The sequence below is a fragment of the Anopheles moucheti genome, chromosome 3 (genome assembly GCF_943734755.1).
Source record: "Anopheles moucheti chromosome 3, idAnoMoucSN_F20_07, whole genome shotgun sequence".
NCBI classification, from domain to species: Eukaryota; Metazoa; Arthropoda; class Insecta; order Diptera; family Culicidae; genus Anopheles; species Anopheles moucheti.
The window spans coordinates 79,427,796-79,441,506 of NC_069141.1; the positions used below are offsets into that span (position 1 = coordinate 79,427,796).

The 13,711-nt window shown below is 46.3% G+C and overlaps 1 protein-coding gene across 1 annotated transcript in view; it reads left to right on the top strand.

The window, feature by feature from the left end:
* LOC128305572 (protein grainyhead-like) overlaps nt 1–13,711 on the top strand; it is a 170,397-nt gene that overhangs the window by 137,682 nt on the left and 19,004 nt on the right. The window contains exons 9-11 of the mRNA XM_053043081.1: nt 1,814–1,925; nt 3,767–3,861; nt 11,584–11,640. Coding sequence (XP_052899041.1) covers nt 1,814–1,925; nt 3,767–3,861; nt 11,584–11,640 — 264 coding nt within the window. The remainder of the gene's footprint in view (nt 1–1,813; nt 1,926–3,766; nt 3,862–11,583; nt 11,641–13,711) is intronic.

Below are 13,711 nucleotides of genomic sequence, written 5' to 3' on the forward strand. Positions count from 1 at the left end.
TGCGGCGAACGTTTGCATCGGGGTTGCATCCCACGGACTTCTCCAACTCGAAAAGCCCACAGCGTGTTTGTGTGATTCTATCGTTGGTTCGAATTTTCCAACCCCGTACAGTACACACGGAGTGCCCACGTACGGTGTGCAGTGTCCGCGAGCAGTTCCGTGTTGATATGTCGCGTGAAATGAGCGCCTGCATAGATTTGTGGTCGGACTTTGAAGGCCTCTCCCATGCAGCGACAGCTTAGGAATGTTGAAGTTTATATTTTTTTTGCTATTTCGTTTATCACCTCCAACCCGTTTCGAATGCATCATCTCTATCGGCTTTAGACGGTTGTTTGAGACGCATTTTCTTCTCTCCCTCGGTGGAAAAATGTTTTCACGCGCAAAAACTATGCTAAGTCGCGTATGCCGGTGAATGCCGGTCGCGTACATCACCGTCTGTACGGGTTTAGGATTTTCCTCATTCCAATCGCAATGCCTAACTCAACGCGATTCTCCTAATCGCCCAGCGCTACCCGACGTGTTGTGCCATCACCTTTGATGCCGATTTCTCATGGCGTGCGTATGCAGTGGCGATGGAAAAGATGCCCGAAACACATTGTTTCTCCCCCCCCTCCTCTCTCGCGATCAGCTGCGAGCGCCGGCTCGGGAACGGTATCGTCCCGATGCGACAGGAAGATCGTTATCTTTTCCATCCGCCGAACGTTAGAACGTCATTCTCAAGATCGGAAGGGATAGGCAGCAGGAACCTTGAAGCATGCACGAATTAGTACCATGATTAATCTTTGAGCAAATATTTAAATTAAAGCTAACCCCGCGATGAGAATTCCAGCCGCGGGCATCCATTTCTCCCTTTACGTCATACGGCACAGAAGATGGAACGGAACTCGCGTGAACTTAATTTGTCATCCATCGTCATTTTGAGCCCGGAAAGGTGAAGGGGTTTTTTTTGCGTAATTTCAATGCCTTTTCATCTTTTCTTCGGTTTGAATTTATGCATCGCTTCCGCTGGAACGGTTCGTCTCCGGATGCACAATCAATCTTTGCGCTGACATGTTTGCTTCCCGCGGGTGATGCAACAAATCACGCGTAAAGAGCGGCGTTTGTAAATAAAGTGAAGAAAAGACAGTGAACTGTAGAAAGATGATAAATGCACTTCCTGTTTTTATAGAAATCAAATGTCGATATTTTACTTTTTACAAACATGCAAGGTGATGCTTTTTAGAAAAAGTTTTCTGATATTAAATTCAGGAACACTACAACTTCTTATATTTTTGAAGGCAGCAGAAAGAGGAGAAGAGATATTTAAAAATTAAATTCTATAAAAAAATTAAGAACTCGTTACTTATTTTCTTAATTTATTGTGGGGAAAAAACTAAAGATGAGATTCGCCACCAATTGTAACAATCGAAACCTCGTCCAGGGCTTCTAATAATTGCATTCTGAAAAATCAAGTAATCTCATAGTAATGTTACGGACTTAATCACATCAAAGGCTAGATCGGCTGTGTTTATCATACGTCGGGGATGCAATCTGTAGTGTAATAATCTGTTAGTAACGATGTATTAATATAGAAAAGCGAAACATCTATTTCTTCCCCCTTTGCGTTATGTTGTGGTGTCGAAAAGCGCACTAAATTCGACAATCACGATCAAATAACGTCTTATGCCTTATGCCAGCCAGTGAGAATCGTGACAGCGGCTTTAACATTGAACTTCTGCACCGAAAACCGTCTAGGGAATCTATTAGCTCGATGTATTTCTCGTTCATTAAATGGAAGCTAATGTGCGCACCCGTTCTTTCCTACCAATTGCAGAGCGTCATCATGCTGCTGTTCCGCGAGGAGAAAAGCCCGGAGGATGAAATTAAAGCCTGGCAGTTCTGGCACAGTCGGCAGCATTCGGTAAAGCAGAGAATATTAGATGCCGGTAAGTATCCACTAGCTTCAGGACCGTTTTACAAGCAAACAAGGGGGAGATTGTAGTTAATCGAAGTGGTGCTGTGGGTGAACTTATTGCCATCTCAGCACTTTGCCACGGCAAATGATGATGGCCGTTTCGGTCGGCGAGATGGTCGCATCGCATCCCGCCCCATAACAATCACCCAGGCCGGGCCGTGAAAAGCATAAGATGCATTAAGCATCCTTTCGCGCAGGAGAAACCTATCCGCAAGCAGCCTTCTCGTGCACACCTCCGACCCATCCCATCACTTACACGGGTGGAATCCAATTACCGTGCTTTATTTATCGATTATCATTGAACTCTCGAACCACGGGTACCAATTTCCAGTAAATCATAATTTTATGCAAAACAAGCTCCCCAAGATGTCAAGAAGCGGGACCAGAAGGCGGGCTTACTCACAGGCAAGAGTTTCCAATGTTCCGAGGGCTTCATCGGCGACAACTAAACGGACAATTATTTAATTATATTTATTGCTTATTGCTGACGATTATAAGCCGCTGATGTATGGCTGAGTGTGATTGCTGGTAGAGAGAGAGAAAGAGAAAGAGGGAGAGAACGAGAGACGAAACTGGTTTACATCGAGGCAGTTTCGAGTGCGGTTTAATGATGTACAATCTGACGGATCTCCTGCTTCTGCCGTGCGGTCGTTGTAATTTTCTTTGTACACCAGCATCACAAAGGACGCTGGGACGAGGCAGCACATTTGATTTAATCTTGATCTGCGTCGATCGGTATATGGGTATGCGATCCATACTGCGTCAGCTTTCCAACAGAACAACTCCAATTGCTAATTGCGACGGACAGCATTCCTGCTGCTTTTGCAGGCTTTGAGGAATCTTTGCAGACCACAGTAACGCACGCTCTGCGGACTGTATGATCCATTAGAATTAACATCCACCCGGCATCGTCCGAACCGGAGCTGCAGAAACGGATCCAGCCCCGGATGGTGATGATCGGTGCGCGTTATGCGCATTATGCACCGTAGGGCATCAAACTACCCTTGCGTGGTACGCCCGGTGTCGTAACAATTAAACGTAATTTTATCGATTGTAATTTGCTGCAAACGGTTGTTCACTCGTTGGACAATCAACATTAGGCTCTCCTGCTCGTCTTACGCTCCGTTTGGCTGCAAAATCGTGGGCTCTTCCCTAGCCTGCCTGCCTGAGTCTGATTTGTTTTATTTTCTGGTGGCTCTTCGTCAGCCACCAGCTGTGCAATTATTATCGATTCATTTAATCGCAGCTGCGGTTACGGCACCCGGTTCTGTCACACGCTGCCCAACAATGTTGCGTCTGTCAATTGCCGTTGACAGCTAGTGAACTGTCATGTTTTGTCATGCCAGTTGTCGGAGCCCGTAGAGTAGCGCTCAATTAGTTTGCGTCGGCTTTAGTAGGGATCAAATTTTGCAAAATCAAACGCAATTGCAGATAAGATCCTCGGTTGTTTGGTTGTTCTTTATCACGATAATTACAACCGATTGTCAGTTTGTGGTGGTACGTCCCTTCCATACTTGGGACTACAGGTGGTCAATGACCAGTGTTAAGTGTCAACCGGGAAATGCGTTCATCTTCGTGATGTGCTGCTTGAAGGTAACGGCTTTGACATGGTAATGGCGAAACTCTATGCCCTTCCGTTGGATAGATTCACCAGTTTGATCATTAAATTATGTGTTTCTGGACGAACCGCTCGTGACACCTTCGTCCATTTTCTTTGTCCGAACAGTAACACATTTCAGACTCTTTATCATTATTGATTCATACCTTTTCATATTAAATTTCCATGTAATTCTACTCTTTCTCCCCATGCAGATACGAAAAACTCCGTCGGTTTGGCCGGTTGCATCGAGGAAGTATCGCACAACGCAATCGCCGTGTACTGGAATCCTCTCGAGAGCTCCGCCAAGGTAAGTTTTCTATCCGTTCGTCAAACTCGATTCGCTCGATACACCGTACGCCGTGCGGAATTCCCACGAGCTCGGTGACTTTTCTTCTTAGCTCATTGTCGGCTGCTGGCGGGAACGCCACAAGCAAAGACCAAAAATGCATTTTTCATCGACTAAAAAACGCGCCCGGCACGATGGATCGTATGTGAAGCATATAAAGGCAGGACGATACACAAAAAAAAAAACACACACACACTTCGTACAAAGAAGGTCGTCTCGCCGGTATCGTCATCGCGATACTACTTGCCGTATTAACGAAAAAAAAACTCAAAACACATTCACCATTAAGTGTACATAAATTAAAATAATCTCATTTCCTGTGACTCGACGGAAAGGGTTCCTTGGTGGCCCTTTGAAAATGGCGCTGGAAGTACATATATTTTGCCGGTAATTCTTAGCGTGTTTTTTATTATTATTATCACCGTCGCCATTCGCCATACTCCTCTTCCTGCTGGTTCAATCCGTCGCACCATTGCCTTCTGCGCTGCGTACGGGTAATGGAAATGATAAATCATAGAAGTAAAAATAATAACATTATTTCATTGCAATATTTATGGACGACGATTTGGCTCCGTACTGTTGGACGGTATGCCGTACGGTGACCGCGCTCTTCGGCCGCGCTTTCCGGTGCGGATTTATTCGATCGTGCACTGGAGCACCGTTCGTTTCCGTACCGTTGTTGCGGTTCTTCCTCAAGTTGATTCTTTTCCGGTCGGTTCGGTCGATTGAGTGTCGATGCAGAAGCTAATTAAAATCGCTACCGCAGAAATATTGCGAATCGTTTTGAGGATCGTGAGCGGCAGCCTGCGATGGACTTGCACCTTGACAAGATATGAGCATCGGGAGGGAGTTATTAAAAGCGTACACCGCCCATCCATTGAGCTTCAGATATTATTTTCGGTTTTCCGGAAAAAGGGAAATCATCGAGGAGCGATGAAGTATTGGAAATCGGGCTAATCGTTAATAAATAAGATTAAAATTTAGTGCAGAAAGTGATTTCCACTTGACGGGTTTTCTTTGGGGCAAAATAACTCCAAACTCATGAAGGATCTCAGTGATCTATCTTAGTGAGTTGATGATTCATCCACTGATTGAAAGTCTTCCAGAGCTAAGCTCTTTGGTTGATCATTCATTTCATCATCATTTGACCATCCAAATTCTTGTTCAATGTTCCACATTTCCAAAACATTGTCGATTTTCGATAAGAGTGTCTTATTTCAGAGGGTATTGCATTCTTCAGACCTCCATCATCACGCATATTAAAATTGGTTTGCTCAGCTGCGTAGGAGCCTACAGCAAATTCTCTCCCCGAAATCAACAACAGTTCTAATTGAATTCTGTCATTTCGACGTCAACCCCATTCGCTGCCCAGTGCGTGTAAAACCGCCCAATTGTCACCCGAAACGTGAGCGTAGTATTTGTTCTTGATCAGACATTGTGGAACCTTCGTTCGTAGCATACCTTAGAACATGCACGCCAATCCATCGTATGCCGGTCGGACGCCCACCTATTCGGTCGTGCGTTCTAAGCTTTTCCAATGTCATGTCATTTCAACTCTGCACCGAAAATGGTTTGATCCCTTGATTAGCTTTTCGTGTTGCATTCGTCAACCGAGCCGCGCGGGTGCGTTCGAACGAACGAAATAAATCTTTTCGGGCGTGTATATGCGTACGCGCCACAAACATGTGTCCCCGTTGTCTGCTGGTTGTTGGTGAACAGGGCAAACCATTCGCTAAGGGCAGTGGAAAGCAGTTTAGCAAATCGCAACCCCAATCGATCACGCCTCCACATTTAGGCGAAGAAGCGAGTAATAAGGAAACAACAAAACAGCGAATCAGCGCCTGTCGATGGACGGCAAAACATTGGACCTGGCCGAAATGATTGAAAAATTCATACGCGCATTTCATTGTTGCTGTTGCCCGGTCAAACCGATTGTGTCGCTAAAGCCGTGCATGTCGTTTGGTTTTGGAAATGGCATCGGAATTAGATCATTTCGATGCTATCGGCCCCATGGGTACAAACGCTCGGAGCCAAAAGATTAATTACCGCCAGCGGACGCGAAACGAAACGGTCAAAACGGGTCCACCGTTGGCATACGTCAACTTTCTGCCCCGGCGTACGTCAAGATCGTGCCAAAAGACAATTAGTCTTCTCCGCGGCAACTTCGGTTCGCGTTTGCTAATCACGCGGGATTGCGAACAAAGTCGTGGCTGGAATAGTGGCCGACCAGCTGGCTGCTGACATTTCTGCAAAAGCGCCCTGAAACTGCCTCAACGGTAGGAAACAAAGTAGAAGGCCGGTGTCTAATCTTTGCTTGACTATCTCCCACTCTCCTTTAAAAGGACGATAGATGGGCCTCCGGTACAGGGAGCCCTAATAAAATCTAATAATGGTCGAGTGGATCTGTATGTGGAAGATATTTACATCCCATACCCGCACGCTAATGTGGCTTTCACAATATTTGAAACAATTTATAACGCTTAGCCGAGCAACTAGTCCTAAAACATCCAAAGAAAACCATCGATCTCTTATTGATTGTTGGCTTCTGCATTTCACAACCCGGGCAACAAGTGAGGAGATCGAGCAAATAAAACATCTTTTCGTTTTCCGGTGGGGAATAAATTTTCGAATGATTAATCGAACGCTGGTGGCCAATTCCCCCATTCTGTACTATTGTGTCTCCAGCCGTTGGGTCTCGGCGACTATTCACCAAACCAACGTTCCAACGAACCTTTTTTTTACTCCATTGAAACCAACGCAGTAGCAACAATGATAGAAAACGTTACAGCCCGCGGTGACACACGCGAATAAATCAGCGCACATTTGACATGTGCGATCCGCGCAACAGCAACAAAAACCCTCCACACGCCAAGTGCCGGAAAGAAGTGCAAAAGTGTCACCCCGTACGGTTGCGTTGGTCGATCGAATAAACGCGCACGGTTCGATCGATAGTGCCGAACGGAGTACCGATGACCCGATCAGCCCGCCACCGACCGGTGGACATTGTGGACAGCTCGGCGACCGACGGCGTGGGCTTACGCGCACCACACGCCTGCCGGTGTGTAGGACGTAGTCACACTAATTTCTTTTCTGCGCCCTCCACCGGTCTATCGATGCGTCATGGGAAAGCTTCGGTGATGTCATCCGGGTTCCGCAACAGACGGAAGACTTTTCACTCCCCGCAGCCCGCACCAGCGTTACGCCACCATCTGTGCAGTGTAACGCCTGGTTGGTCGAGTGTACGGAAGCCTGAACAGTGACCGGTCGGCCTCAACCATCGGAGACGGAAATCGAACCGAATGTTGGCTTGGCTGGGCCGTTATGATGCGTGAGGGTTGAAAAATAATATTTCGATTAGTGCCGATGACCACCCCGTTTCGATGGCTGGGCGTTATTTCCGGGTACAGGAGGGAACCAACCTACGATGTCCTTCAGCATGGAACGAAGTATGTGAGTATTTTGGGTTTGTTTATTCAATCGAGTTGAAATCTTTTCCTGCGTTCGCTTTGCAAGGTCACCACAGCGTGAAGGAATGGGAAATTGAGATTGCTCAAGGTTTACACCGAGCGCTCACAAACATGAGAATTTCCACTGTCCTGCTGTCGAATAGCGTCCTCCATGGCTTCTCCACCTTCCATTTGTTCCCCTCTGGTTACCGACAGCACGCAGAATACCGAGGTGGTACATAAATTTCAATAAACTAATGACCCCGTGAACGCATATCCATCGGATTTAATTTAACAACTTGTAAATGATGCTCGCCCGCAGATGCAGGTGATTGTCGCCGAAAGTCTCAATCGTGTCTCAAGATTTCGGACCGATCGTACGGTTGAGCTCCTGGCGGCCTGGATGGCGACACAGACGCACGCGGAACGAAATAAAGCTGTCTGCGTGTAATAAAGTTGCTAAAATATTATGAAAACGGTTGTGATTTCTCCTGCGTGTGCTTGTACCGCCTGCATCTATGCAATGTGCGGGATGCGTGCGTGGAAAAAAGGAGGCAAAATCCGGCCGCAGGAAAAGAAATGATATTACACACAAAAAAAAGTAAAGAAAATCAGGGTCGGAAGAAATCAATTCCACCCATCACCACAGCTACACGGGTGTCGTTCGCTCATTCTACAAATGTGTTACATTTGTTTTACGTTTTGCTCCGTGCCCCGTGGGGTGGAGTCATACGCATGATAAAATACGCAAACAAAGTGCCCGCGCGCAGGAAAGTCGACTCGGCTAATGGACCATTGCCAGGACCAGGTCGGGTTCGCAATGTGCTACCGGGAACCCGGTGCGAGCACTGGGTACTGGGGCCCGTGATGATGATAAAGCCTCGTAAAAAACGGCTTCTGTCCACTTTTTGAGGGAGGGAACGCCAGCATAAAAAGGGGGGGAAACTAAGGAGGGGGCCCTGCCGCTTCTTCCTTTCGGGAGGGCAGAATATGTGTCGAAAATAAAGCGATAATCATTTAATTTGTTTGTGCCCGTCTGTTGGTTGGAATGATCAGCCTTTTTTTTTCTCGGTTGTTGTTGCTGTTTTTGGGTTTTGATTGTTTCGCTGCTTTATTTTGCTTTAACCTTCGTTTTTGGGGGCCCTTTTTCACTGGGCCAGCGACAGAAACAGAAGAGACACACTTTCAACATCATCACTCAGCATGATCGGTTCACCAGGAGAGGTTACCTGTTACGATTCCGATGCAAATGCTGCGAATGTTCACGTCTAATTCCCTGGCGGGCAATCATTCAGCGCATTTAATAGTGTTGCCTTCGTTTTTGGGATGGAATTTTTCGCTTGCAGTAAGATTTTTTTTCCCGCTCCAACCGTTCGCATTCGGTCCACCGCAGGAGGGCCGAAAGTTCCTTTGCGACTTTCTGGTAGCGACACAATTTAAAAACATTTTCCCGATGTGCTGTTCTGTTTTGTCAATTGATTTTTTTTTTGTTTTTATTCGTGTTTAAGCTTTTGCCATCAGATAACTGCCTCAGATGGCAAAGGAGGAGACCGAAAGGCAAAACGAGGAAGAAAAAGATAACACACACGCATCGCTCTTGGCACATGGTAACAGAAATGTTGAGGTTAGGTTATGGTATCGATGACGATTAAGACATGGACGATGCAGTTTTTTTTTGGGTTCACTTTATTTATGGCTTCATTCCTTTGTGGGGTTTCCTTCCCGTTTTTGGGAAGAATCATTTTCGGTGCAATGATTATTTTTCACCCAATTGGTATTCAACTTGTCGACTTTATGGTGGCCGTTTTGCTGCATTTGTGCTGCCAAAGGATGTAAGGAAATGTCATAATTAGGGTTTTGTGTGGAGCCCTCTTTTTGTGGCACGTGCACGCAGGCTGCGTATTGTAAAGCTTTCTATTTAAAGTACCATGGTCATGTAATAAATTCCAATTTTAAAAGGATTTTATTTGTGTTACAACACGACACAAAACGTTACTGCAAGCGGGGTTATATTCGCGCCCATATAGCACAACAACACACACGTCGATTTCCTTTTAATGAAGCATCGAGAAAAGGCCACCGGCAATAAAAGCTTAACGAGACGAAAGCACATTTTCCACTTGGGTCACTATTGGGGCCCATGCGGCAGAGAGACATAGTGTCAAACCGAGCCTTCGGAGGGGGAAAGGGGGGGGCTAATCGGACGATCAATCTGCCCGATCCGGCAGCAATGGGGTCAGTCCGATCGGTCGGCTGGTGCGAGCTTTTCCTTTACGATCGACACCCGGACTCACCCCAGCAGTGGGGTGGACAGCTGATTAGATTATTCTTTTTCCCCGAGATTGCACCGATAAACTCGGCAGCAGGCCGAAGATCGTTGAGTGCCGCGCGCACACTCGGTGTCATGCAATTATCGTTAAACGCTTTTAATAAGCAAAACGGATACGTTCGGCACACGGTGACCCAGACATGGGGCAATCACGTTTTTTTTTATCGCCACCCATCTGTTTAGAGCGATAGTGTCTCTCTACTCTCTAGCAGATCGTCATCGATGTGGAAACAGTCTTGTTGGCTTGTTTCTGCTCTGCGCTTGCGATCCGGTGCCCGTTCTGTTGCGCTTTGTGGCCCATGCCGGGCACAACCGCGTGTGCCACTCGGTTATGCTGCATGGCGTAAATTGTGTGTGTATGTGCGCATAAAACAAACCAACATTGATGATGGGATTGGGAGTCGCGGCAATGGAGACGAACCCTTCACTCTTTCGCTCGTGCACGTGCAAAACAGGCCGTTGCAGGCCGGAAAGTGCGCAATCAATCCATCGTCGTCCTGAAGGAGGTGGAATCTGCAATCGTGTTTGGGAAATGGTATGCGCAAGCATGCATTCTACTGCCTGCAACTTGATGGCCACCATAGGTGAATGGGTAGAGAAACAAGTGGCCAACCATTTATCGTACCCAACTGTCTTCATAATAATAATAATAATAATGATCATCATCATCATCATCGCCGCCACCGCCATCGCCGCCTCCGTTCCATTCGATCATCATTGCTAACGGGTATCTCTTCGTTTCCGTGAAACATCCTTTCCGGCGTACCGCCGAACCGCGCACCATTCCTTGGTGCGCGTGCGCAAATGCGTCTTACAAATCACCTACTCCCATGATTAACTGCCCATTTCACTAGCGTAAATCGCGCACACGCTCGCATGGTGTAGGTGGACAGTCGAAACAGAACGAAACGGTTCTTGCAAACGGGGTTGCCAACAGAAAGACATTCCAGAGGAGTTTCATTGCCGAGCCTTCGTCTACGGAAATCTAAGGCATGGTCAACGCTGGAAAACAGATGTCAAGGTCTATAAGAAAATTGACTTGAGAGGAATAATATTTTTATTATTATATTTATATTAGGGAATATTCAAATATTCATGGATTATGCAAGGGCAAGATTCGTGACTTCCTAAAGAATCAGGATCAGAATCACAAGCTTTCTCGAAAACATCTAGATTTGTTTATGTTTTAGCTTCAAAAATAAGAATTGTTTTTACAAATGAAATATCCCAAATACAGCTAGCATTCGATCGTGAAGATCTTCTGATAAATGTATGCGAATTGTTTATTCTTTAATGAAGAAATACAATTTTTATCCGAGTTGTCCAATTATCGGACTACAGTCGATAATCATACAACGCTGCTACTCATTCACTCCCTCTAGCGGCAAAGCGACCAACTTCTTCATCCCTCATCTGTCAAAAGTCAAGATAATATTTACGTACAACATAACATACACACAACACGCGCACTACTTTGTAGGGAAACGTTTCTCTCGCCACCACAAATGGCACTACAATCCGCCTACTGCACGAGCCGCCGTTAGGAAAGAAGATTAAATTAAGCAAATGCAATCATTCAATCCCAACCCGCAAAGCGTAACTCCGTGGGAATTGCATCCGAAGAAAAGCGTCAATGATGAAGTACCACCTTGGGAATGCCATCGGCATGTCATCTACCGGCCATGTTTACAAACGGATTGCGACGAATCCGCGGCTTAACGGATCGCGCTGCCTAACGCAGCGACAACATTTTGCACTAATCGTTACAGCGCAATCATCTGCGCCCGGCCGATACATTGTGCACACTTTGTAACGATGCTTTCGAACCCGCTCCGATGCATTCGTGTACAGTTTATCTTTTATTTATTTATTAATTTATATATGTCTGCTTTTGCTTTCCATCCACAGATCAACGTCGCCGTCCAGTGTCTGAGTACGGATTTCAGCAGTCAAAAGGGTGTTAAGGTAATGTATCGTTACGTTTCGATCGGTTCTGTGGCAATTATAATTTAACCTGTAGTGATTTCTCAGTCGTCGAATCAAACAACGATCCTAGACAGAGAGTCAAGCAGGAGGGAAAAAAAGATCCAACTCACTCCACCGCGTTCGCCATCTCCTTCCACGAAATGATCGTTTGCAGCGTGATAGGTTAATTCGTTGCTCGATAGCTTGCTTTGGTTTTAAGGTTTTTTTAGTTTTGTTTTTCACTCCATTCCCGCCGGACGGCACCCGTCCGATGCCGTCATAATGCTCATAATTGATTACTTAGCCAAGTCATGGCCCCACGTCTCCCGGCATCTTCGGGATCGATCGCATTCGAAACCGGGCGAGGACGGCCCCGGTACGCCAGCAGCTCACGGGCAGCTCGGGCGCGAGATCGATCGGTCGGGCAAGTGAAGCTATCTCTCGCTAAGCGATGTATTATTATTATTTATTTATTTTCCTTTTTTTTGCCCGCTACCGGACCCCCCGTCCACCGTTCCGTGTCCCTTGTATTAGCGGGCCTTGCCTGCACCGGCAGCAACAACCTAAGGCGTGCCAGGTGCCGCCGTTTGTGCACTTTCACGCGTTTTCACTGGCGTGGCATGGGATGTCTTTAACTATGCTACCTTCATGTAAGCGCGTGTATCTGTTTTTTTTTTTATTTTGCACTCATTTTAAAGGCGTTTTAGGATCCGCCAGCGGCAGCTTGCAGACACCGATGGGGTCGCTACAAAACCGTACGCTACACGCACACGCCCTCTCGCGGGATCGGGTCGCTTTCGCTGACAGGTTTGAATGATTGAGTAGCGAGTAGTTAGTTACCGGCCTGTCATCATGAAGATGTGTTCCCTCCGTCTCGCTCTTGTGCGTTTCGCGAACAGTAAACGATACTTAGGAAGCGCTCGGGTGGTGTTGTTATGCTTTTTCTAAAAAGAAAATAATACCAAACGGGGCAGTAGTGTGCAACCCATTCTTTCGAACCATTTTCAATGACCATTGAACGGGCGCCTCAAGGAGCAGCCAGCTTCTTAGCCAGCTGTCCGCGCCGAGGACTCTCGTTGCGTTGAGTGATCAGCCTCAGCCAAATGGAGCGAAGCTCTCGCACCATCCTCGTGGCGGATCATTATCATTATATGATTATTTGTTCATCATCGGCAAATTACGTTGAAATTGATAATGAGCAATTACTTGTTAGGGGTTGTGCAGCAAGTGCAGCACGGAGCAACCTGGGCGAAAGATAGGAACGGCAGAGCGAAAGAGAATATAATTTATGACTCATAATGGCGCTGGGTCCCTACTTACGCAGCGGCAACATTCGATCGTGTAATGCGAGATTGTAAAACCGTAGTCTCGCTTAATCTTCGTACTTCATGTAGGTTCCTAAAATGCGGCATAACTAATGATGATCGTATATATATATATTTTGTTCACGATCAAATCTAAATAATCTCCCACCATTGTCGACGGTGTTGCCATCTGGCGGGTAATAAATGAGTGCTCTTACAGATTTTTTTTTCTTCGCTAAGGAGACACGCTTTATTGCAGCGCCAAATGAATTGCGTCGAATTAAAGGCGACCATCAATTCCACTTGACATTTTACTGCCCAGTTGTCTGTCATTATTCACGAAAGCCTATTTGAAAAACAACCATATAAAACGTGCTAATCTAACCGTACCCTAAGCTTACCATGTTTGTCGTACGGTATTTGCACCAGGTTAAAAGAATTCGTTTGTTATTGTAGCGTGTGTTTTGATTTCTTGCTCACCAGCAATCACGTCTACTTTCCTGCAGAATTGTCCCAGCCCCGCAATCATCCCGTGGTGTATCGAACTGTTTTCGCCTACAGAATTCGCATTCGAGCATTAAAGCAAACAATGCCAAACTTTAATCCACACGCTATCATAATCCGATCATTCCCGTCCAGATTTGTCCGTGGCTGTGTTTGGGTAAGGGATCAAATAAAGAAGCCATCTCCGGTGTATGGCCGTGAACGTGGCCAGAATGCAAAATGTCAGAACCGTTGATTGATCAATACATTTTCTAGTAATTAAC